The sequence below is a fragment of the Equus caballus genome, chromosome 11, assembly GCF_041296265.1.
Source record: "Equus caballus isolate H_3958 breed thoroughbred chromosome 11, TB-T2T, whole genome shotgun sequence".
Classification (NCBI taxonomy): Eukaryota; Metazoa; Chordata; class Mammalia; order Perissodactyla; family Equidae; genus Equus; species Equus caballus.
Window position 1 is genome coordinate 59,464,534 of NC_091694.1, and position 23,972 is coordinate 59,488,505.

Consider the following 23,972-nt stretch of genomic DNA (forward strand, 5'->3'; position numbering starts at 1 on the left):
CGCTGACCTGGCAGGCTCTAATTTCCCTCCTCTCAGCCCTTAGCGTTTCCTCCAAAGGACACTTGTCCAAGCTACCCCCAGTGCTGCTCGGAAAGAAGTGGTAATGGCAGGGCTCACTACAAACAGTGACTTTCAAAACAGTGTTTCTTTCATCCAGAGGGTGCAACTAACAGAGCTTGGGAAGAGACTCTAATCTTCCCAATTTATGAACGTGTTTTGGGACGGTGGGGTGGCCCTGAAAAGGCACATTATCGGATTTTACTAGGACTAATCCATTGTGCTCTGGAGCTCTGTCTTGGAAAACGGAAGCAAAGGGACTGTCACCACGCTCCAGTGAATTCGGGAGCTCGGGTCAGGCCGTCTCCTGCAGAGCTACTGAAAGCAGAGTGCTAAGAACTGCAAAACCACTACGTGGATAACAACGGGCTGCTGGGTTACGGCAGACAGCCCTGGGCCGTCCTGCTGGAGCCATGTTGTTTAGAGTTTCTAATGATGCCGGAAATGCTCATCATATAGTATAAACTGAAATATCTATCTATATTTATAAGATTGTATATACAATATGACCTCGACTACGTAAAAACACAAGTGCCCAGAAAAAACAGGAAGCAGATAAGCTAACATTTCAACACTGGTTCTCTCTCGATGCTGGAATTTGAGGTGACTTTTCCAGGACATGCTCACCACACAGGACTTTGTTTTCCAGGATGGCTTGGTGATTCCAGGACGAAGTGGCTGCCCCTAACTTGCTGTGTGACACCAGAGGAACTCTCTGGGCTTTGGCAGCCTGTTTTTCTCCCCAAGTTACTGGTAAAAATGCCCAGTGCATCAGAACCAAGGAGAGGGCCCTAGCCTGGGCAGGTAGCAAGAGACTGCAAGTTGGTGTCCACAAACCACATGTGGCCACCTGCAGGTCTATTTTGATTAGCCCCAACCATGTTTTTAATTTTTAAAATTCATTGTCAACATTTAAAAAGTAATAGTTTCAAAAATTTATGTTTCAATCTTCTCTTAAAAAAATTGGATTCACGGGGCCAGCCCAGTGGCGCAGCGAAGTTCGCACACTCTGCTTCGGCAGCCTGGGGTTCACTGGTTCAGATCCCGGGTGCGGACCTATGCACTGCTTATTAAGCCATGCAGTGGCAGGCGTCTCACATATAAAACAGACGAAGATGGGCACGAATGTTAGCTCAGGGCCAACCTTCCTCAGCAAAAAGAGGACTGGCAGCAGATGTTAGCTCAGAGCTAATCTTCCTTAAAGAAAAAAGAAATTGGATTCACAACAGCCAAAAAGTAGAAACAACCGAAATGTCCATCAGCTGCTAAACAGTTAAACAAAATGTGGTGTAGCTATAAAATGGAATATTATTCAGCCATAAAGAGGAACGAGGTAGGGATACACACTACCACATGGATGAACTTTGAAAACATTATGCTAGTAAAAAAAAAAAAAAAGCAGTCACAAAGACCATATGTGATATGATTCCATGGTATATAGGAAACATCCACAGTAGGCAAATCCAGAGATAGAAAACAGACTGGTGGTTGCCAGGGGCTGAGGGGAGGGGCAACGGAGAGTGATGGCTTAATGCGAATGGGGTTTCTTTCTGGGGTGATGAAACATCCTAGAATTAGCAGAGATGGTTGCACAACATCATAAATGGCTAAGAACCACTGAACTGTCCACTTTAAAATGGTTAAGATGGTGAATTTTGTTACGTGAATTTTATCTCGATTAAAAAAAATGGGAATAGCAGAGCCATGTGGGCAATGCTCAGCTGCTACGGGGAACCCATAGCCTGTCCCCAGCTGTGCCCTGGCCTCTGGCCAGCTCCTGGCTTACGGTGCCTGCAGGTGTGTGAGAAACCCAATCGCTGGAGGTGGTGCTGCCCCACCCACCAGAAGACTCCCAGCTTCCCGGTGAGGTTGGGCTCCTGGCTCAATCAAGACACGCAGCTCCAGGGCGCAGCCTTGTCCACCAGCAAAGGAAGAAGGGGGCAAACCGTTGTTCATTGAGAATATATATATTTTGTCTCTTCTGACCAAGTAATACTCACCCCTGGTGAGTAAGTCAAACAGTAAAAAAAAGGCAGACAGGGAAAAGTCTGTCTTCCCCCGACCACCGCCCAGGCCGCAAGGCCCTCCCCAGTATCAACCACTGACCCAGCATAATGCAATCCTGAGAAACTTACCCAGCTCCTAGTGTGACCGTTTTCCTCTCTGGGCACTAGAAAACCACCCGTCTGTTTAATGATCCATTAGCCAAATCTGAAAGGGACTGACAGTCTTTCCTAAGGAACATCCTATCCATAACTGAAGGTGGCCGTCTCTTTACGCAAGAACTGCTATTTAGATTTAAAAATACAGTCAAAGCCACCGTCTGGAAGGCCTGTCCTCTCCTCGGGCAGCACCATGTGGGCGTTTCCAGAAGATCTGCCTTGCTGTCCCCACACGTGCTCAGCAAGACTTTACCCCACAGGCTCCCTGGGGGCACAGCACACAGGCCATGGACCATGTGGACCAACCTTCTGGCAGCCCTGGTGCTGGCCTTCAGTGAGCGAGAACTATGGACCATTTGGCCTTGGGTTTGTCCCAAGGCCCAGAGGGCTCCTGCCAAAGGGTGCGTGGGGCTCTGCCTGGGTCCCCGAGGCCAACAGCATTGCCAAAGGACATATGGGGCCTACACTGAGCTCTAGATAAGGCTGCCAGGCCCTGAGGGACCAGGCCTCTCCTCCTCCCACCCCACACTGTCCTCTCCCCTACCCCATTCACCTGCTGTCTATTTCACCAGGAGGTGCTTGTATCTGTACCCGCTACAGCACTGCATGCCCTCATGCCTCTCACCACACCCTTGCCTCTTGGTGGCCTGTCCACTCCTCCTCCTTGAAGATTCCTCCAAGATGCCTGCCTCACGTGCTCTGGACTCCTGGGCTAATCCCCGCCCCAGGATACTCTCAAACAGCCAACAATGAGGCCCCCAGAGCGCCGCTATCATACTGGTGTTCCCGTCTTGCCTACACCTGCCCAGGACCTTGAGGGCAGGACCATCACCTGTTTGTGTCTGGGTCCCTGCATGGCAGGACAGAGCCCGGTATTTGGTACATTTTGGTAAACATCCAGGGAACTGAGCTGAATACAAAAGATGGTTCCAGTCTGGGGAAACAGAGACCCCAAGAGACACAGGCAAGTTGCCACAAAATATACAATTCAAAGTTCCTAGACAGAAAGCCCACTGACCAGCCATGGGTGGCAGAGTTCAGAGAACCCAAAGGGAGCCTCCTAGAGTAGCAGGCTGGGTAGGAAGCCATCACGAGCCTGCAGGCCAAGCCCTGTGTCCAGCAGTCAGGAAACCCATGTGACCAAGACCTCCATCCAGATTAAACTGATTGTGCCACACTCAATATTTCAAATCTCCTATCACAAATTCTCTTACATTTGGCATCAAACATTAGGACTTTAAAATATTCATTTAGCCTAGTAAACTGATTTACTATTGCTTTAAATAACAAGAAGAATTATAGCAAATGTATCCCCTTTTCATTAGCAGTCCAGTTGAGCACATCATAATTTCCAGCTAATTACAGCAACCTGATTTAGATGTTTCATGCTGTATACCATAGCTTCACAATCTAGGGTCCTGGGTGCAATTCTGAGGCTGAGGGAGTTGACATGTGTCCCAGAGAAGGGACAAGCCATTTCTGATGCACATGGGAAGCAGCGAGGAAGTCAGCTCTCCCTCTACCAAAGCAGAAAATCATTCCAAATGGAAAGGAAGAGAGTGCTGCACCACAGTCCTCAGGAGGAGGGCAGCAGCCTGCTGGACATTATCGTTGGGGTCTGCAGAAGCCTGGACACCCACCGCCATGGACCAGGTGAGCGAGAGCAAGGGCTCTGCCGTTCTCCCTCACCCATCCAGCAGGCAAGCACGGGAGGCGAATGAGGGGGCTTCTTTACCGTATGATGGCCAGGGGTCCGATGTGCTGGCTGGGGCCACTGGCCCGCCCCAGGGGTTGGGCTGTTTAGCTGAAGCTGATGGGCCCCAGGGCTCTGCTTTCGGGGCAGCAGGGCCTGAGCTGGGAAGGGCATCCATTAGATCCAATAGCGTGGTCTGTTGTGGGTGGGAGCCGTGCTTTTGAGACAAAGAGAAGGGGACAGGTTTTACTTTGCTACAGTTACAGCAAATATCCATGCCATTAGCCATAAATATTGCCCGTACCTCCTTACTAGAGTAGAGGCCTTCTGGGAGGGGCCAACAAGGACCTTGAAAATTGAGCTGCCCCCCATCTCCTGTCCCATCCTGCCCACTCTCCTGCATCAGGACTTCCCAAAACAGCCTAGGCTCCAGCCACGTCAGAGCTATTTACTATGTGCCAAACGCCCCACCCACTTTCAAATGGTCCTCAGGGCTTACCAGGATAACACTGGCTTTAGCCTGGGCTATGGCCTCCAGCCAGGAGGCTGTCTTTCCCCATCTTACTCCCCCAGCCATCATCCAGGGACCTCTCTCCTAGGCGCCCTATACCCTTCCCCTCCCATGGCCACCACAGAGCCACAGCCCTGTAGTGTTGAGGGAGGTCTGTCTCCTGACAGGATGATGAGCCTGTCAGGAGCAGAACCACATCCTGGTCACCTTTGGGTCGCAAGCAGGGAGCCTGGCATAGAGTAAGGATGATGATGGCGATGAAGACCAGTACTAGGGAGAGCTTACCCTCTGCCAGGAAATTGTTCCAAAGCACTTGACACTTTGCTTAGGTAACAATCGCCACAACTGCATAAGGTGCCCTCTGTTATTCTGCTCATTTTACGGAGGAGGGAACTGAGGCACTAGTCAGTGGAGGGAATGAGAACCCAGGCAACTGGGCCCCTCGCTTGTGCCCATCTTCTAGGGTGCCCTCGGGAGAGGAGAGGAACAGCAGAGGTAGATGAGTTTTCAGTTAAGTCCCCAACTCACTCTTGCTCATCACAGGCCTGAGGATTATTTGTTGAGTGAAGAGAGAAAACAGCACCTCTAACTCACCATAGGTCACCCGTGAGCTGTGGGTTCCATCTGGGACACTGCAGCCACAGCTACAGGGCAGTCTCACACGCTGACCTTCCCAGTAAAGTGCTTACCTCTTTCTTTTTTGGAACTTTAACTGTGTCTCTTCGGCTTTCTTCTAGGGCCATCTGTAATCTGAGGTCATCACCCCGCCTGAGGCGTTCTTCCTGTAGAGGACAATGTAACTTGAAGTTGGTGGTGACTGTTAACAACATCACTACAGAACAAAGCGGTATGGCCAGGAGCAGGAAATGCAAAATTGTATTATGCATTATTTCAAAGGAGGATTTGAAAACAACTTGTAAAACAGTTACTTTTCTATTCTGAATGTGTAGCCCAGAGCGCTCCTCCCTGAGTTTCTCTTCCCTGAGTTTCGGGGTCCCAGCAGGGAGAGTGGGGCGTAGGCAGCACCAAATTGGAGAAAGGGAATACTTATTCCAAAACGGTTTTTTCCTCAAAATTAAAATGGCTTTATAATTCTTTCTAATTACAGAAGATGTCTCCTTATAAACTACAAAAATCTGACAACTCAGAAAGGAATTATAAAGAAGATGAAAATCAGCTATTGTTCCACCTCTCATTGTTCCAGAAAATGACTGTATATTTATTTCTATGATTTCTAACAAGTGATTCATTACATTTAATTTATATTTATTTAAGGCAAAGTCACTATAGGCAAAAGACTAGGTCACCCTAGCTATTATATAATGATTAAATATAAATAAATACAGTCATTATATTTTAATCATTATAAATACAATAAGCCATAGAGATGTTATTAACGAAAATGGGCTCAGACTGTCTGTCCCTGTATTTCTGCACCTTCTTCCTGGGCGGTTGATAACAGAGCCAGGCAAGCACGGGGACAGATATGATGGCTGTGTATTTCCTGCTGCAGACAGAGGGGCCATACTGAAGCTGTCCACTGCTGTGAAGCTTCAGGATATTTCCGGTTACAGCGAAAACATATCATGCTGAGACAAACATCTTTGCACTTCCATCGAACTATCCCTAATATTTGTCTCTAACACCACACGACATCTGGCTCCTTCTTCCCCTTTTTAACCACAGGTCAGCAGAGACAGACCTGATAATTGCGACCAAAGGGCTTACGATTTTGAAAGGTCATTTTAACCATTCCTTTCCCTCCTTCTCTATTTTCAAGTAATGCATGCTGATTAAAGAAAACAGGAACTGAGAAAACAATTAAAACTACACACATGTATGTCATCTGACTATAAGCACTCTTATTTCCTGGGGCATTTCTTTCTAGCCTTCTTTTCCTTCAATGTTCAGATGCTCTTGGTCCATCTTACCAAACTGCCCTCCAAAGGGGCTAAGCCTGATCTGTGCCCACACGCCCTGGGTAAGGAGGCTGTGCACGTGCAGCTCCTGCAAACACACAGCCCACAACCTGGTCCTGTCTGCAGACGTGTTTCTGGGAAGCACTTCTGATTGGTTCGTCCCTTGGCAACAACTTCCCTTGAAACCCTTTCCTAAATGTAACTTTGCAAAGGACCCCTCCCTGACTGGGGGCAGTAGGAGGGAGACAAGCACTTGTGGCAACACGAAGTCCCATCTCAGTCACTTGGAGGCAGGCTCGCCTGGCACCGACCTGCTCAGCCACCTCTCTGCTCATGGCGAGCGCCAGCTGCAGCTGCAGTTCCTCCTCGCCGCTGGTCTGGGGCCTGGCCTGCTCCAGCTCGGAGGACACCCGTGGAGAAGTGGCTGTAGGGGGAAGGCAGAGTCACCATATGCAAAGGACAGGCTCATGCTCAGTAGTTACATGGTCAGATCAAACCCCATTCCCATCTCACACTCACAGGTCTGGTAACAGGCCACGGCTTACGAATATTTCAAGGTTAAAATCAAGTAACCTCAAATGTGATTTCACAACTACATAAGCCACATGGCACAGACCAAGAAGATGCCTTTGGGTGCAAGCCCAGGGGTCAGGCCTCCGGGGAATTAGAACCTCAGTCTTCACCACAGAGCTGCACTGCTTCGAAGAGGGGAACAATTTCAAAGATCAGGAGGATAGTTCTTGCAAAGCTGCATCAAAGAACATCATTCAAACAAGCGCAGGGCCCCTGAGGACCGAGAACCCTACTCGAGATTTCCCCAACACTTAAGAATCTCACTTTACATCTTGTAGTGATAAGGATCATGGAAAATGAAGCCCAAACATGTCTGCAGTAACCCTCAAAATTTTTGTTTTTTAAATAAAATTCTACACTGACTTGAAAAAAAAAAACACAAATGCGGATATTTTTTGTTTTAAGTACGTACTACTTTAAACACTTGTCAGCAGCTCCTGGAAAGGCAGTTTTTATTGAAGGGGTGTGATGTGAATTCCAGTTGATCTAACCAACCCCCGGGAGAGAGGCCTCGGCACATTCACGCTGTCAGGCAGGCTGGGCCTCCCAAGTGAAACGTGCTGGGCCGACAGTCATCAGGATGTTTTGCGCATTAGGGAGGTCTCGGTGCCTCCAGAAATTAGACATAAAGCTTTGGGAGCTTGTCCCTGATTGTGTGCCCACCTCTGCCCCCACCCCAGGAGAGAGTCCAGAGCTTCTCTGAAACCACCGGCTTGGCTTAGGCGACTGCAAGCTCTATCCTCCCTCTGGGTGTTTGCGCTGCTGCTCCCTCAGTCCGCCCAGCCGCTCCGCAGTTCTCGGAGCTCAGCTTCCCCTTCCGACCTCCAGGACTGCCCTCCCCACCGCGGCTGGGTCAGCACGCCGCCACATTCTGCAGTTTGGTAGGTCATGCCAGAGTGAGGCTCTGTCGGGGAGGACCCAGGCCTGTCTTCTCATTACATCCATCCCCAAAGTCTGGCAGAGCAGTTAGCAAATACCCATTGGACGGATGCATGAACAGATGGATGGAGAGACAGACAGACAGATGGAGAATTCAATTTCATGGCTGATGAGTAGTCGTTTGAAAATGCTCTAATTGTGTATTAGTTTACTTCCTTCTTTCATTATATCCATTCTAGCAGACCCAGTTATCAGGACTCACTCACCAAATGCTGCTTCTGCCTAAGTCTCCAATCTAAACTCGCCCCTCAGGGTCTGCCTCTTTGGGAGAAAGTAAAAGGGTAGGGATGATTCCTGACCGATGAGGTTTCCAGGTGGCTGGGCTCTGGCTAAAGTGAGTAAAACAGGAGAAGAGGGCTAGGTGCCGTTGGGGTCGGGGAGGTAATCCACAGAAGGACCCAGCGAGGCTGCAGGGGCTGCTCTGGACAAAGGCTGGGGCGATGCAGGGCAGGAGACTGCAAATGGCACTACTCTGTCACACACTGAAAAGAAAACACACAGAGGAGAGCAGAGAGAGTTCATCTGGAACAGCTCTGTGCGGGAAGCACGGTGTGTCTGCCGTGATTTATTGTCAACGAAAAGAACCATCCAAAAAAAAACGCAAAAAAGCCAGCAACCAATTGCTTCATGTCTATTTGAAGCTACATTAACAGGTCAAAGAGCAAAAAAAATGCTGCCGTTATAAAAAACACAAATATATTTTTCTAAATAAAATCAAGTTGAATTTCAGCCTAGTATATGACTTCCAATTATATTTTCCAAAGTGTTTCTTTAGGAAAAAAGATAGATGGTAACAAAATGTTCTCAAATCCATCTTAATAATTTGATTTCTTAATAATATACCAAAACAAAAGTATATTTTTTGTTGGTTTTGATTCCAAATTTGACCTATGCCAATCACGGTGTTTAAGTTTGGGCTTTCTTGTGCTCTAGAAGCAAAGACGTCACCATCCAGATTGGTGGAAACAAAGGAAGCCAGACAGTTCTGGGGGACAGTTCTGGAGGATGGTTCTGCAGGAATCTCCTCAACTAAATGTGGCTCTCCCATCCAGATCATTAACCACCCAGGCCACCGGTTTCCAGCCTCTTTCCTGATCCAAATTTTCTGAGGTTTGCTTCACAAAACCCTCAGTTTATAACAAATACAATATATCCGACATCCTTCATTTACTACCAAATGGAAATCATGAGTGAATAAAGGAGAAAACCTCATACCCCACCCTACACCCCATAAAGTGCTCTGAAAAATGAGCCCCAACTTGGCACAGAAAGCTGCTACTTGGCTGCACTGTCACAGGGCCTGATTCAGCCAGACCAGGGATGAATGGGACGGGGCTCCGAACAGGGACCTTCTGGAGAGATGAGGCCTCCCTTGTCCTCCAAGCCTTTCAGCACATCTGCAAGGCCAGACGGGCTTCAAATGCAAATGGACATGTTTATGTCTACCATAACCGATGCTGTTAGAATAATGCACAGCCGGCACATACGGAAATAGCTTACCACATCAATGTGGAAATTAAAGACAAAGGGTATTCCCCTAGATGCTGTGGTTTTTATAAAACGGATGTACAGCTCTCAGTTCCGCAGATGGCAGAACTCACAGCCACCAGCCCTGAATATCAGCTGAGCCGCACAGCAGTCTCAGCTGCGAGGGAGGATTCCAGCGGCGATGTTCTTTACTTACTAACAACATTTTGGTCCCACAAAGGACCTCTTGTGCCCGTGCACATGACAGTGAACACAGATGTGGTTGTGAGACAGGCCTGAATGGACCCTTCTGACCACCTGAGCCTGGCCCTGGCCCTGCTCTGAGGATCTGAAGGTCCACAATCACAGGGACCCATGGAAAAAGCAAGTGCCCAAGAGAGTGCCCACTCTCAGGGCAGCCGGCTGCTGGCTTACCAGCCACCCTGTGGAAGGAACAGCAGCAATTCTCAGCATAAGCTAATCACCAAAGGAGCGTCGAGTGCATCATCGTCCTTGTCCTACTGCTGCGCTGTCCTTTTGCGTCCGGATCCTACCTGGAAGAGCTCAAAGTCTTCACTTGCGGTGGCCAAAATGATGCTCCTGAGTAGGCCTCATTCTTATCTTTCCTGGTCTGTTACCCTGGCTGAGAAAGCCTGAGGGGAGAGGTTGAACAGGGAGCCTATAAAAGCCCAACGCTTCCCTCAGAATACAGCCTCAGAGGAAGACCAAGCAACACCTCCCAGTGCAGGAGGACAAGGGCCTCCCACATTCACTCCACTCTGCCTGCTCCAGGCACAGCCAGGCCGAGCCTGCGTGCCTGCACCCTGGGCTGCAGGAAGGACCCTGCTTCCCAAACGTACTCCTAAACAAAGGCCAAAAGATTTTCTAACAAAGACGCTTCGGCTGGCCAATCTTGGGTAATTCTGAAAGAAGAAAGCGAAGCAGTCAAGGTAACAGAAAAACAGGAAATCACTTCTTCTCATCTGCTATGTTTTACCATTTTCCTAGAAAGTACTTAAGCAGCGTCTGCAATCACATACATTGATTAAAGGGAACAGACACTGTGGGACACGACTTTACCAGCAAACGGTTGTGCACAATGACCAGCATGACTTCTGGTGAAGCTTCAGGTACATGAGCCTTGCAGAGGGTGAGGCCTTGTCTCCACATGTCCCTGGCTGATGCTGGGCACACAAGGGACATCTGACAACTTGGCAAGAATGCAAGGTCGTCAGGCTCAGGGGCCTGTGAAGACCCTATCTGGTCTAGCATTGTTGCCACCACTTATAACCCTGTGCCCGTCAGCTGACAAGCAGACCAGGGTTCAAATCCTGTCCCCACCAGTTACTAGCAGTGAGACCACACACAAATGGCCTGACCTCTCTGGGCCTTTGCTTCCACATCTATGAAATGGAGACCAATGGGGCTTGTGGGAGGACTCAGGAGTGTCCAAGACACAGTTGGCTTTCCCTGGAGGATGTGCCTTGCCCAGGTCATTGCTCTCTGCTCCATCCCATAACCACCAGATCACCTGGGGGCTGGAGTTCCATCCAGCACTCCCACTCTCCACCTCGCACAGCAGAAGCCACAAATGTGTATCCTGGGGGACCCTGGCCCTTCCCAGGCCTTCCGGGAGAAGCACTGGGGCTCCAGCGCAGCTGTGCTCCTCCAAGGTAGGGGCTGGGGAGCCAACACCGAGCCCAGGGCCAGCTTCCACCTGCCAGTGACCAGTTCCCCAGTCCAGCTAAGTTCCTTCCTCATTAGTGAACTGCAATCAAGGGCTTACTGGGTCTTCCTCAACATGGCGACATCTTCCTGTGGTTCCACGGGTCATTTCCTGAGTCAGTGATGACTCTCAGCCACTGAGGACACTCCCTCCCACTAGCCTGGCCTGAGCTGAGCTTTCTAAATCCGTTCCCCACGGAAGACCCTCCAGGGCCCTCACATACTACCTCATAGGGAGGAACAGGAAAGACAGCTTTTACTTGAACAGGGCAAATAAGAAAATAAGCTCAGATTACCACAGCTAACATTAAAAGAGAAAAAGATATAAATACATGGCGGGAAAGCCAAAAAGGTACAAGATGGGAAGTGCACCAAAGCACCACCACAGCCAGATCACTTTCAGGCTGTGAGGGGGGATGTGACTTCACAACAGAGGGACAAACCGTAGGCACCTGGTGCTATGGCCAATTCTTGGCCATCACGTGATGTCACTCCACCACCCATGACAGTCCTGGCAGAACCTCGGACTTGATTCCAATCCAGACTCTTTGATTCCCAGTTCACAGACGTACAGGGCGAGGACTGAGCCGAACACTGCGTGAGGCAGTGGATGGACAAACCCCAGCCAAGGGATGCTCTGCAGGGCAACTGGCCCGGCCTCTTAGTACCTTAGGGTCACGAGAAAAAGGGAATGAGCTGCAATAAGACTGAAGGGACAGGACAACCAGACGCAACATGAGGTCCTGGAGTGATCTCAGTGTAGACAGATCAGCTACAAGACACTTTCAGGACAAGTGGCAAAATGTGGCTATGGACTGCGTATTAGATGATATTGGTATTGTTGATTTTATTAGGTGTGATAATGGCTTTGTCACTCACTCTTCAGCAAGAGATGCATACAAAAGTATTTATGGGTGGAATGTGATGATGCCCATGACTTATTTTTAAATACTTCAGCACAGAAGGAAGTGAGAGCCACTCCGCTCATCCTGCCCCCATTCCGCTTCCCAGAGGAAACAGCTGTTGACATTTTGCTGTGATTCCACTCAGGAAAACTTTGAACGCACATTCCGCGTGTTGACATGCATGGGTGTGCTTCTCTGACGTTTACCCACAGGAACCACGTCTACTCCTTGCTGTGTGTGCTGCTTTTTCTTGTCTTGGCTTGACCTAGGCTGAATGTCTTGAGCCTAAGAGAGGCAGCCTAGCGTGGAGGGCGAGTCCAAATGCCTGGGCTCACATCTGGTTTCTGCCCCTTCGCAACACGTGACCTTGGCCTAGGCAGGCAATTCTCTGTGCCTCAGTTTTCTCATCTGCAGAATGGAGACAGTGCTTGCCTCCCACAGCTATTGCGAGGATTAAACGAGTTAATATGTGAAAATCACTTAGCCCAGCACCTGGCACACAACACTTGTACGACACTTACTAGCACACCAATGAACCCTCAGACTAGGAGCGGGTGCTGCTCCCCAACTCAGACCAAGGCTGAGGCAGAAAGGTAACTGGACTTGCCCACGGTCACTCAGCCAGTGAGAGATGAAGTCTGGCCCTGAGGGCCTTGCTCTTTATTATCAACCCTTTTTACAGAAGAGGTAACTAGGGCCCAGAGAAGTTAAATGACTCACTTACTGGCAGGAGAAGAACTCAAGGCCAAGTCTTAGAGCCAAACCTCATGCTTGCTCCCAGCGCCCTAAAGGTACTCTGCGACCCCCACCCTTTACAGTCGCGGACACATGCCCAGCACTCCTCTAGGCCTGAGGAAAGTCCCTGCTCTCCAGGAGCTCGTGTTCTAGTAGGAAGAGACAATACATACATAAAGAAGCAAGGAAAGGGGAAGGGCGGTGTCAGGGCAGAGGAGAGCTTACTCTGTGCGTTCAGAGGTCAGGGAAGGCCTTTCTGACACAAGATATTGGAGCAGAGGCCTGGGGCGGGCGGGGGCAGCGAGGAGGCCAGGCAGAGAGCAGATGGGAGCTTCGCTCGCAGGGTGGAGGGCTCTGAGGCTGGTGCAGGCAGAGTGCACCCAAAGGGTCAGGATGGAAGACAGTGGCGGTTCCAGGGGCCCTTGGCGGGGCTTTGAGAGGGCCTAACCAGAGCAATGATGCAATCTGACAGGTCCAGGGAGCAATGGTGGGAGCTTGCGCCAGAAAGTAGCTTTGGAAGGAGGTAAGAAGCGGCCGGATTCTGACTATGTTTAATTGAAATTCTATTATACCTGGAAACATTCCTGGACCATCTGGCCCAAGGCCACAAGCAACGCTCTGTGGCTCTGCCTGGCCTGGCTCACACTGGCCCTCAGCAGCACCTCACCGTGCCACTGTGAGCAGGGCGCAGCCTCTGATGCTTCTTCAAGGCGGGGACTCACACTCCGAGTGCCTTCTTCTGACTGGGTGCTGTGGGCAGAACTGGGTCCCCCAAAACGATATGTTGAAGTCCTGACTCCCAGTACCTCCGAGTGTGACCTTCTTTGGAAATAGGTTGTTGGAGATGTAATTCGTTACCTCATACTGAAGCAGGGTGGGCCCTAAATCCAACATGACTGGCGTCCTCACAAGAGAACAGGCACAGGGACAGACACACAAGAGGAGAACACACGTGGCGATGGGGCAGGGACTGCAGCGCTGCAGCTGCTAGCCAAGCAACACCAGGACTGCAGCCACCAGCCGGAGCCAGCAAAAGGTGAGGAGTCGCCCCAGCAGGTTTCAGAGGGAGCACGGCCCAGCCGACACCTTGGTTTCGGACTTCTGGCCTCCAGAAGAGTGACACAATCCATTTCTGTTGTTTTAAGCCACCGGGTTTGTGGCACTTTGTTGCAGCAGCCCTATCAGCTGCGAGATCAAGCCTTTCCCAGAGCACATCTCAGGGCCTTCCCAGCACCACCCGACACACACCAAAGCAGGCATCCTCCTCACGAAGGGGAAGGAACCGCACCCACCCCTGGCTGTCGGGCTACTGCTCACCTGGCCTGGCCCTGCTCACGAGCCCATCCTCCCCCTGGGCACCTGCTGTGCCAGCCTCCACTCAGTTCCTAGAATCCTCAGGCTCCTTCCTGCCTTCGGACTGTGCACTCTCCTTCTGTTCCTCAAATGGAAAAAGAAACATGTCCTCACCCCTCAGTGTCAGTTCCAGTGCCACCTTCTGTAGCACATCTTCCCCAACCGTGCCATCGGGACGTTCCACAGGGCAGAGGTTCTCATTGGCCTCATTCATCACACACTCCTCCCCCCCCCATCCCCCAGGCATCACCCAGGCACCTGTTAGCAGGCCAGGCACTCTGCAAGCACTCAGGCAGCGTTAACAAAGAGGGCCCCTCGAGGCCCTCACCTGCACCCCTCATGATCAGTACTTATGCACTCTGCACTGTTGACCTATCCAGTCAGGCCATCTCCCCAACCTGGTGGCAATCTCTACACAGGTAGGGGCCATAGTGGCTTTGTTCCAGGCACAGAGCAGGAGTTCAAACACCTGTGGGTTCATTTTCAAGTTTAGTTTCCAGTGAAAACAATGGTTGTGACTTCCAAGGGTTCACCTCACACATTCGTCACCACTACCCTGAGATATTAGTGCTGCCACCTCAGTTTACAGACACAGAAGCTGAAACCCAGGGAAGGAGGCAGAGCCAGGGCAGCGGCCATGTTCCTACTTGGAACAAGGGTGGAGCCTGAAATGGGGGCAGGCGGGTGGAGCAGAGACAAAAGGCAGTCCTTTTATTTGTCTGCGTGATTCAAAGCCCATCCTCTGTCTGAAATAAAGGAGCAAGTCTGTGCTGTTCTCTTTGGGCTACAGCTTAAACCCTCTCCCTCACAAGATCACCAGCATGGGAGGCGGCGAAGGGAGGGCTTGTCCAAAACATTAAGCAATTTTTTCTCATTGCTGTTTTCCCAGGGGTCCCCACGGTTCCTGCTGCTTTGTCCACGGTGGAAGTCACGCTCTGGATGGAGCACCACGGTGAGGGCACCATTGGAGCTGGGAGCCATCCACAGCTCTCGAGGCCAGAGTGTGGGAGAGAGGACGGGGCTCTGCCCACCTGCACCCAAACTTGTGAGCAGGCACAGGGAAAGACACGAACCTCAACAAAGACCGAATTTACCTCTTTTTTAATTCAATCAGAAATTTAGGGGACGGCCCTGTGACCGAGCGGTTTAGGTCACACACTCTGCTTCGGCGGCCCATGGTTTCGCTGGCTCGGATCCTGGGCGCGGACATGGCACCACTCATCAAGCCACGCTGAGGCGGCGTCCCACATGCCACAACTAGAAGGACCCACAACTAAAAATATACAACTATGTACCAGGGGGATTTGGGAGAAAAAGGAAAAATAAAATCTTTAAAAAATAACAATAAATAAACAAATTTAAAGAAGTTAAACACCTACAGCAGTTTCTTAGAGCAATGTTTATAAACAGGAAACTCACTTTTAAAATGAGTGTTCTGATAGTAATTTCCAACTACTAAATTAGTAACGATCTTAAAAATTACAGTACCCATTTTGGGCTTAGGGGCTATCAACTGAGCAGTGGTCATTCATGGCTGGGGCACCTGCAAATGGGCACAACCTGTTTGGAAAGCATTTGCAATGTTTCAAGAGACAGAAGATGCTGATACACTTTTCCCACTAATCTCACTTCTGAGAACTCTACATTGAAGACATAACCTAAAAAATCCGTAGAAAAGCAAACTTTCCACACAAAGACATTTACCACAACATTATCTACACTGGTGAAAACCACTCTGATCATAACGATGATAATGAATGATCCACTTACGGAACATTTCCTGTGTGCGCAGTGCATGTATTCGCGTATGTAATTTACTCAATAACCCAGGAAAGAGTACTATCCTTAGCGCCATTTTACAGATTAAAAGATTAAACCATTTGTCCCCCTCCCCAAAGCCTCAGTACATGGATGTGTATTCTAGTTGTAGGTCCTTCTAGTTCTTCTGTGTGAGCCGCCACCACAGCATGGCAACCAACAGACAGGTGGTGTGGTTCCACGACTGGGAAGTAAACCCAGGCCGTCAAAGTGGTGAGTACTGAACTTTAACTGCTAAGCCATCAGGACTAGGTCAAAAGACTTAAACTTGCAGAAGTTAGTAACCTACCCAAGAGTTAACCTTTAAAATGAAGTGTACTGTGTAGCAACATGAAAAATGCACACAGAAAGTGAGGTGAAAAAATCAGACTGCATAATTCTATTATTTCTCCTGGGGATCCGGTGGTAAGGAGTCAGCTGAAGGGCAGCCACTATACAGGGTCTGCCGTGGCCTCTGCTCACCCTATCCCACTATGTGCAGAGTAAGAACAGCTCAATGGTCACAGAAGCTCTGAACCCCCTGCCCGGCCCCCTGCCAGGCACTACACTTGGCACACTGTTGACATGTCTGCCTCTGCTGAACTGGAAGCCCACTGAGAGCAAGGCCTCAGCTGCCAACCGTGAGCCCCTTACTGCTCAGTGCTGGCCCTGCCACACACAGGCTTACAAAATGAACAAATGAACACACTAACCATTTGAGAAATGTGCTTTGGAAATGTCATGTGGTTATAAATGACACTTGTATAATGTTGTTCTATTATCTACATAATATAAAACATCAGATTCGTTCTGCTTTCATGGAACACTATTCAGACCTGTGATCCACATCCGTCAGTACAGCTGCCTTTGGGGGATGTGGGTCTTGATCTGGCCTTCAATTCCTCTCCAGATTAAGAACCTGTTTGCTTCACCCACAGACAGACGGCCATAACAACACCGCTCAACTGCAGGCTCCAAACCGCCCATGCTCAGTCCAGGCAGCCAGGACCCTAGCACTGCAGATGGCTGTGCTGCTCAGTATGGACACGAGGAGCGACTGACTGTCCCACATCAGGCGAGGATAAGTCAGGAACTGCACCCAGCGGAACACTGAGCGCAGCTGTTAAAATGTTCACAGGATTGGGGAAGAATGGAGAAAATGCTTCTGTTACAATGTTATGAGACAAAACCCAGGGATGCAAAGTTGCATTTACAATAAACTGCAACCCTGGAAGACAAAATGCTTAGGAAAAAAGTCCAGAAGGAAGTAATACCAAGATGTGAACAACAGTTGTCTTTGTGTAATAAGATTACAGGATACTCCTGTCTTCTTCTTGTATTTTCTACCCTATCAAGAATGGACACGCACTACTTTTATAATGAAAAAACTAGTAGAGTTTCTTATTTCACATCCATGCCAAACTTACCAGTTAGAACTGCAGAAGGAGGCCACCGAGTGAACTCATCTGAAGGGTGCCAGCTACTCTGCTAACAGCCGGACTAAGCTTTCCATTAGCAGTCAGCAGGAGGAGACTAACCGAATAGGCAACATCGATTTCAAGCTGCTGAAGGGTGGAGGATGGCCAGCTGACTCTGACTTTCTGAAAGGGCACTGCTACCGGTCAACAAGCGAAGGGACAGGGAGGAGGAAGCCTTCAACAGAACAAAACCTGACACTGAGTCGGCCACTGGAGCAGCAGTGCTCAGCCCCGGGTGAACCTAAGCACTCCTCCTTCTGCACCTGGCCTCCCTGGGCTTCATCTGGATCCTGGACTCTTGTCCAGAAACGAAAGAGAAAGTGTCCTCTTTGGTGTTGGTGGCTGAGAAGTTCAAAGCCATCTTTGGCTCCATCTCCAGCAGTTGTATATGACCCTGGTCTTATCTTATTTTCTTATCCTTATTTTCCTTTTGCCCCAATTTCTTCTGGTATCTATTTAATCCTCTGGTATTGCATGTGTTTTGTAAGCCAATACCAATCCTTTCTAGAGTGAAGCAGGGCAAATAGATGAAATGGTCATAATCTCTAGTATAATCACTTGGTCAGTCACTGTCTATGATATGTGAGCAGGAGCAGCCCTTGTCTAAGGAGCTCTCAGCCCCAAGGAAAGGCTGGCCTGATGGGAGCACTGACATTCCCCTGGAAGCATACGTTAGCCACACCACAGAGGCCACTTTGCACCAGCCAGAGTGCTGAAGGTGTCACTGAGACGGTGTCCATCAGGACAGCCCAAGATCTGGCTGCAGGCAGTGGCACCCACCCCATGCACCTGCCCCATACAAAACCCACTGCTGCCCACTTCATTTCTGGGACGTTAGGTTGGTTCTGATTCACCCAAGGGAATTAGAGGGCAATGAGGATTTCTATTCTCTTTCTTCCTTCTTTTTTCTTTCTTTTTTTTCCCTAAGAACGAGAATGCTGGCAGTTGACCTCCCACCCAGAAACCCAAGGCAACAAGCAACATGGGACACATTCACGCCACAGCAAGGCAAGGCAAGTGCAGCTCTGGCTTGAGAGACCACTTCAGGGAGTGCAGCCAAGGGAGCTGAGAATGAGAGCTGGGCATTCCTTTTCTCACCAGCCCTCCCTCGGTGGAGACCAACCCAGGGCCCAGAGATGCGGAGAGTGGGAGGTCTCGTCCCTGACTTCAGAGCTTCCAGGTCAAAGGACAGCGGCAATCTTTATGTTCCAGGTCTCCACCTTGACTCATGGGGATGATTCTCCCAACCTCCTGTGGCCCCTCTGATGGGGGTTCCCACTACCCCAAGAACTTCTGCACTTTCTCCATGGCCTACTGGATGTTGTGACCAGACCTACAGAACGTGGGAGGGTGAACAGGGCCCTGGGTGGGGGTAACAGGAAGGCCGTTCACACCCATTCCATCCAAGCCAGCTGCACTGTCTGTGTGGTCTCAGGCAAACCCCAACCCCTCAACCCGAGAGGCCTCCTCAGGGCCCCACAGCTTCGCCCGCACACTGCAGTCCTAAGCACCAGGATCACGTAAGGTAGCCAACGCAGGCACGCCAAAGACTCAGCCTCGGGTGGGGAGGGCAGCTGGTGCACCAGGGGTCACAAAAGGGTAAAGTACACAGAAGCGCCAGGTGAGGCCAAAGAGCTGAAGTCATCTCCTGCCCAGAATTCTCTCCCAAGTCCTGGACTTCTCAGACCTTCTCCACACCTCCACCTGCACGTCTAGTAGACACTTCGACATGTCCAGAATGGAACCCCACCTCTGCTCAAACCTGCTCCACTCATAGCCACCCCCATGTCAGGTGACAGCAGCTCCACCTCCCAGGTGCTCAGGTGGCCGTCATCAAAGCTGTCCTCAACTCCCCTTTCACCTCCATCCAGCCCTCCAACAAGTCCTGCTGGCTCTCCTTTAGAATGTACCCAGACCTCCACAGTTCCATCAGGCGCAGGCTCGATCATCTCCCACCTGGATAAAGACAGTGCTCTCCTGACTAGTCTCCCCAGGCCTGTCTTGCCCCATACATAGCCAGAGGGTCCTCTTAGGCCTTCTCATCCCTAAATCAGATCAAGCTCTTCCTCAGTTCCAAACCCTCCCCTGCCTCCCCAGCTCACGGAGTAAAAGCCAAAGGGCTTCCAATGACCCAGAAGGCCCTACACCAGTCTCCTTAGGGTGTGATCCATGACAGACAAGTATAGGGAGAGAGAGCATTTGGAAACTTTTCTAGCCATCTGACATTGCTACAACATCCAAACACTGATACAAAAGTATCAGCCTGAGATGGATTAGGAACTGAGAGAAATGCTTCCTGCCAGAAGCAATCTGAGAAGCATGCCCTACACCTTCTCCACGCCTGCCCTCAGCCACACTCCCACCCTCACCTCATGCGCCACTCACCCTCACTCAGCTCTGGCCACACCGGCTGCCTTCCTGTTCCGCAAACATTCTGAGCACATTCGCACCTCAGGACCTTTGCACAGCTGCTCCTGCCCTCTGCCTGGAATGCTCTTCCAGACCTTCACACAGCTCCCTCCTCCTCCCCCTTCAATCCTTGCTCCGACATCACCTTCTCAACAAGGCTTGTTCTGACACCCTCCTTAGCCCTGCAGACCACCCTCCTGCTCCTCATACTCAGCTGGGTTGTCCTGGTTTTGTTTGCTGTCTGCTAGAGCACTCATTACATTACATGCTGTATAATGTCCCACATCTATTATCTCTCTTCCCATTAGTAGTGGCAGGGGGCTCTGCTTTGTGCTTAGCACAGTGCTGGCACACAACGGGAACTCAACACACACTTGTAGAGTGAACAAGGGAATGTGGGAGCCAGAGCGGAGCTAGGGCAGGCTTCACAGAGCGAACCCAAAAGCAGTGCCCCGAGGCAGACTTCACAGCCCTGAGCTGGCAGAGAACCAAGGACCAGCAGGGAAGGGAGCTGTCCGCCATGTCAAAGGCTCTGGGGTGAACAGTGCAGGGACTGCTGGGAGCCAGAGGAGCTTTCTGAGCCCCGGGCTCAGGGTATCATTCATAAAGATGGAGGGTAGATAAGAATGGGAGAGCCTAATAGCCAGGAAGCCAATCAGAAAGCTGGCACTGAATTGAGGCCATGCAAGTAGAGATGAAGGACAGAATCTGAGAGGCTTCCAAGGTCAGATCCACAGATGTATGTGGAAGTGAGAGGGACGGAGGAGGCACAGGGAGGATCAAATGCGTACGCTACGTCAAAGAAGCTCTTCTCAAACCTCATGCACACTGCGGGCCATAACCTCCCGGCCAGGCCTGCTCCCCCATAAAGGGGCCAGGGCCTTCTCAGCCATCTGCCTCCACTCGCCCCCTACCCTGAGTCTGCACCTGTGCCCACCACGCCTCCCTTGCAGGTTCTGGGGTCCTAAGTGTGCCCCTCACAAATGTCTCCCCTGAACCATAGCCTGAATTTCACGAGACCATTTTCTGAATGGCTGGTGTCAGTCTGACTGACTTCTCCTCTGCTGGATTCCAAGCTGGTATCTTCAAAGCAAATCTGCAGATGTGCACTTTTTTTTTTTTTTGAGGAAGATTAGCCCTGAGCCAATATCCACTGCCAATCCTCCTCTTTTTTGCTGAGGAAGACTGGCCCTGAACTAACATCCATGCCCATCTTCCTCTACTTTATATGTGGGACGCCTGCCCCAGCACAGCTTGATAAGTGGTGGGTAGGTCCACACCTGGGATCCAAACCGGCAAACCCTGGGCCACCAAAGTGGAGCGTGCAAACTTAACCACTGCGCAACCGGGCCAGCCCCAGATGTGCACATATTAAGAACCTACCTTACACTTAATACTTTGTTAGGTGCTAAGAAAAAAACAGAAAGGAGTCATGGGACAGGTCCTGCCCCCAGACAGCTCCCCATGATGGGGAGGGTGTGAGATATGGAGAAGAATGCACACACGAAAAGGTTACAGGATGAAACATGACACCGTGTGACACCTGTTTGTCCAAAACTCACTTGGGCCAGGAGAAATCCTCCCAAAAAACCCAAAACTCATTTTTATCCTTAATTTCTACCAGAGCTGAAGGAGAAAAGAAATCCACATGGGGTCTATATCTTGAGCAACTTGTCAGATGTGTGTGTGCAGGGGAGGCAGCCAAGCAGAGGGAACTGAATGGGCAAGATAGACCAAGACCGACCTGCTTAGGCAGGGCACCTGGTCCTGGCCACAGTGGGAGCAGCAGGCAGCACTGCTGAGGCGGCTCAGCCTGATTTTAACATACAAATGTCTCAGGAAAGCCTGCCTGCCACCAGGAAAGCTAGAGGGCCAGGTGAACACAGTTAATCACCCAGACTCAAAACAGACCTTACCAGTTACTGGATAGGTAGAACATGGGAAAAACACAAAGGGAGCTCCTGGAATTCTGGGGATCCCTGGGAACCTGCGGGAAGAGGCCCGGAAGATCTGGTGGGAGAAACGGGCACGTAACTCAAACGCCTTCGGGTGATCCTTCAAACACACTTTGACCTTTTGCATTCTCTGAGGCGCAAAGCTGGCCCTCCTTACAAAATCCTGTATAAACCGTTAGAGGATGAAGGAAAATCTCCCAGAGCTAAACAGAGTGATCACACAAATCCCCAAGTCAGACAAGCTGTAATATTAATGAGGCATGAATGAACAGTAACCGTTTCCAGGGCTGGATAAAGGCTGGCCACCTTATCGGGAAGTCGCAAAAAGGCTCTCCGCTGGTGCCCCTTCTAGTAAGAGCAGAAGAGAGCAGGCGGCTTTCTGCTCTGTGGCGGGGCCCCACTTGGGACTGAAGGTAGATTAGACTGAGAGCATTTTCTCACAGGCAACAGTGAAAAATCTGTTTTCAGTTTAATCTGCAACAGTTGTAGACTGACCAGGATACATTATTAATTAGCCAAAAGAGAAGCCCCATTTTCAGTTACCCATTCAATTAGGTATCTTCAAACACTGTGACCTAGAATTGACAGTACAGCTAACTCTCTGTTTACCACGGTGATGGGGATTTCAGGAAGGACGGCAGTTAATTGAGAAGCAAAAACAAGCCCATCCTGTCCTCAGCGAGGTATTGTCACTGCATCAAGGACGGTGGCCTCCAGCAACTGTCCCCTGAGGCCCTCAGGGCTGCCCACGCTTCTGGCTCAGTCCTCCGCCACGCCTGGGTCTGGCAGACAGTGGAGCCCCTTCGATTTTCAGGGCAGGGGGACAATCACCCCACGCCTCCCCCAAACAGCAGCTCCCCTATTAGCCCTTCAGCAGAACTTCTGGCAGTGACGCGTGATGGCGTGAGGGGAGCATGGCTAGGCCATGAGCTCCTAGGGAGGGAGGAAGACAGGGGCTCTGGGGCCACTGGAGGTTGGACCATGAGGCCCAGAAGGAGACAGGGAGAGAGTTGGCTGTACTGACACAACAAGCACACCCCCAGCAAGCAGCCCAGCATTTCTAGGAAGGAGAAAAGCAAACCGCCGTCCCACCTCGGGCTGCGCGGTCACAAGTGAGGCAGGGCTGGGACCAGTCGCCATTTGGGCGGGAGGCCAGCCCCAGGTGCGGCAGGAAGGGGTGGCGCTGGCTCAGTGGCTGCAGCTCCTCACTCTGACCCAGCGGGGCTGCTGTGCGGTGCTGGGGGCACAGTGAGGCCTCGGGTGCTGTCGGGCAGGGACACACACACATACACACAGAGAAAGACATGCCATTAGAGGGAGAGGGAGCGGCAGAGGTGCGGGTGAGGCCAACGCCCCATAGGCTCAGAGATGGTGAATAGCCAGCTGACCACATTCTAACCTGAACATGCAGCTGAAGCTCAACGTCTGAGGGAACCAGAAGCTGTTAGAGCTGGGAGCATGGCAGCATCGATCAGGCCAGTGGAAGGCTGGCAGGACGTGTGACTGGGTGCCCGACCCAGACCCCCAAGCTCCTGCACCTTCACCGCCTCTCCCAGCACCGGAACGTCCCACAGACTACTGATGAGATGGACCCTATTTCAGCTCCTCGCTTTCTATCCTCTGGCCTCTTGAGAAGAATGACTGCAAAACACATGTCGAGAGAAGAACAGCCCCCATGGCCATATAGTACAGCCACAGTCACTTCCCAAAGGGGAAGTCAAGGTGGCTTGAGACCAACTCAATTCAGAGGGCCTTTCTGGAGGATGGAAAGAGGCTCCTTGACAGAAAAACAACAACTTCATTTCTTAAAGGGCAACCTTCATTTTCTGATGAAACCTAGCCCATAGGGAGACCTCTGGAGACACGGGCTCCATTTGTTCCGAGTGGTTTCATTAAGGTCACAACCTTTGCTTAAGTGGAACAGTACTAACTAAGTGGGGAAAACAACAATAACTAGAAATAGGACAATAAAACACTAATCTCTCCAAGCTTGATAATAATTTAGAATTCCCGGGGGGGGGGAGTCTGACTTTACTATGCAAATCTCCTATTTGACACATTTCTCAAAATGCTGCAGTACAAATACTGCTGGTGGCAGCACAAAGTCAAATTGAAACCTGCAAAAGCAGGAAACCTGAGTAAGTGGTCTGGTAACAGAAGCACTGACTAATAAGCAAGGGTTGACAGGGGTTTGCCAAACTACAAACAATGTCCTTTAAAAAAAGAAAGAAAAAAGTTTTCTGTTATGCTGACACAGTGTTACTGATTCCAAAAAGAAAGGGTATGGGGACTTG

General features: G+C 50.5%; 1 protein-coding gene across 23 annotated transcripts in view; it reads right to left on the reverse strand.

Moving 5' to 3' along the window:
* The window catches only part of EPN2 (epsin 2), a 79,191-nt gene that overhangs the window by 17,196 nt on the left and 38,023 nt on the right, over positions 1-23,972 (reverse strand). For 16 of the 23 annotated variants that reach the window (XR_011423098.1, XR_011423095.1, XR_011423097.1 and 13 more), the window contains 3 exons: positions 6,654-6,766; positions 5,113-5,205; positions 3,955-4,129 (listed from right to left, as the gene is read on the reverse strand). Coding sequence is in view for 18 of the 23 variants with exons in the window: in XM_023653626.2 (XP_023509394.1) it covers positions 3,955-4,129; positions 5,113-5,205; positions 6,654-6,766 (381 nt within the window). In the remaining 5 variants the exon portion in view is untranslated. Of the gene's footprint in view, positions 1-3,954; positions 4,130-5,112; positions 5,206-6,653; positions 6,767-22,770; positions 22,942-23,972 lie in introns of all 23 variants that reach the window. The other 7 variants (XR_011423094.1, XM_023653624.2, XM_070226598.1 and 4 more) reach the window with 1 other exon arrangement.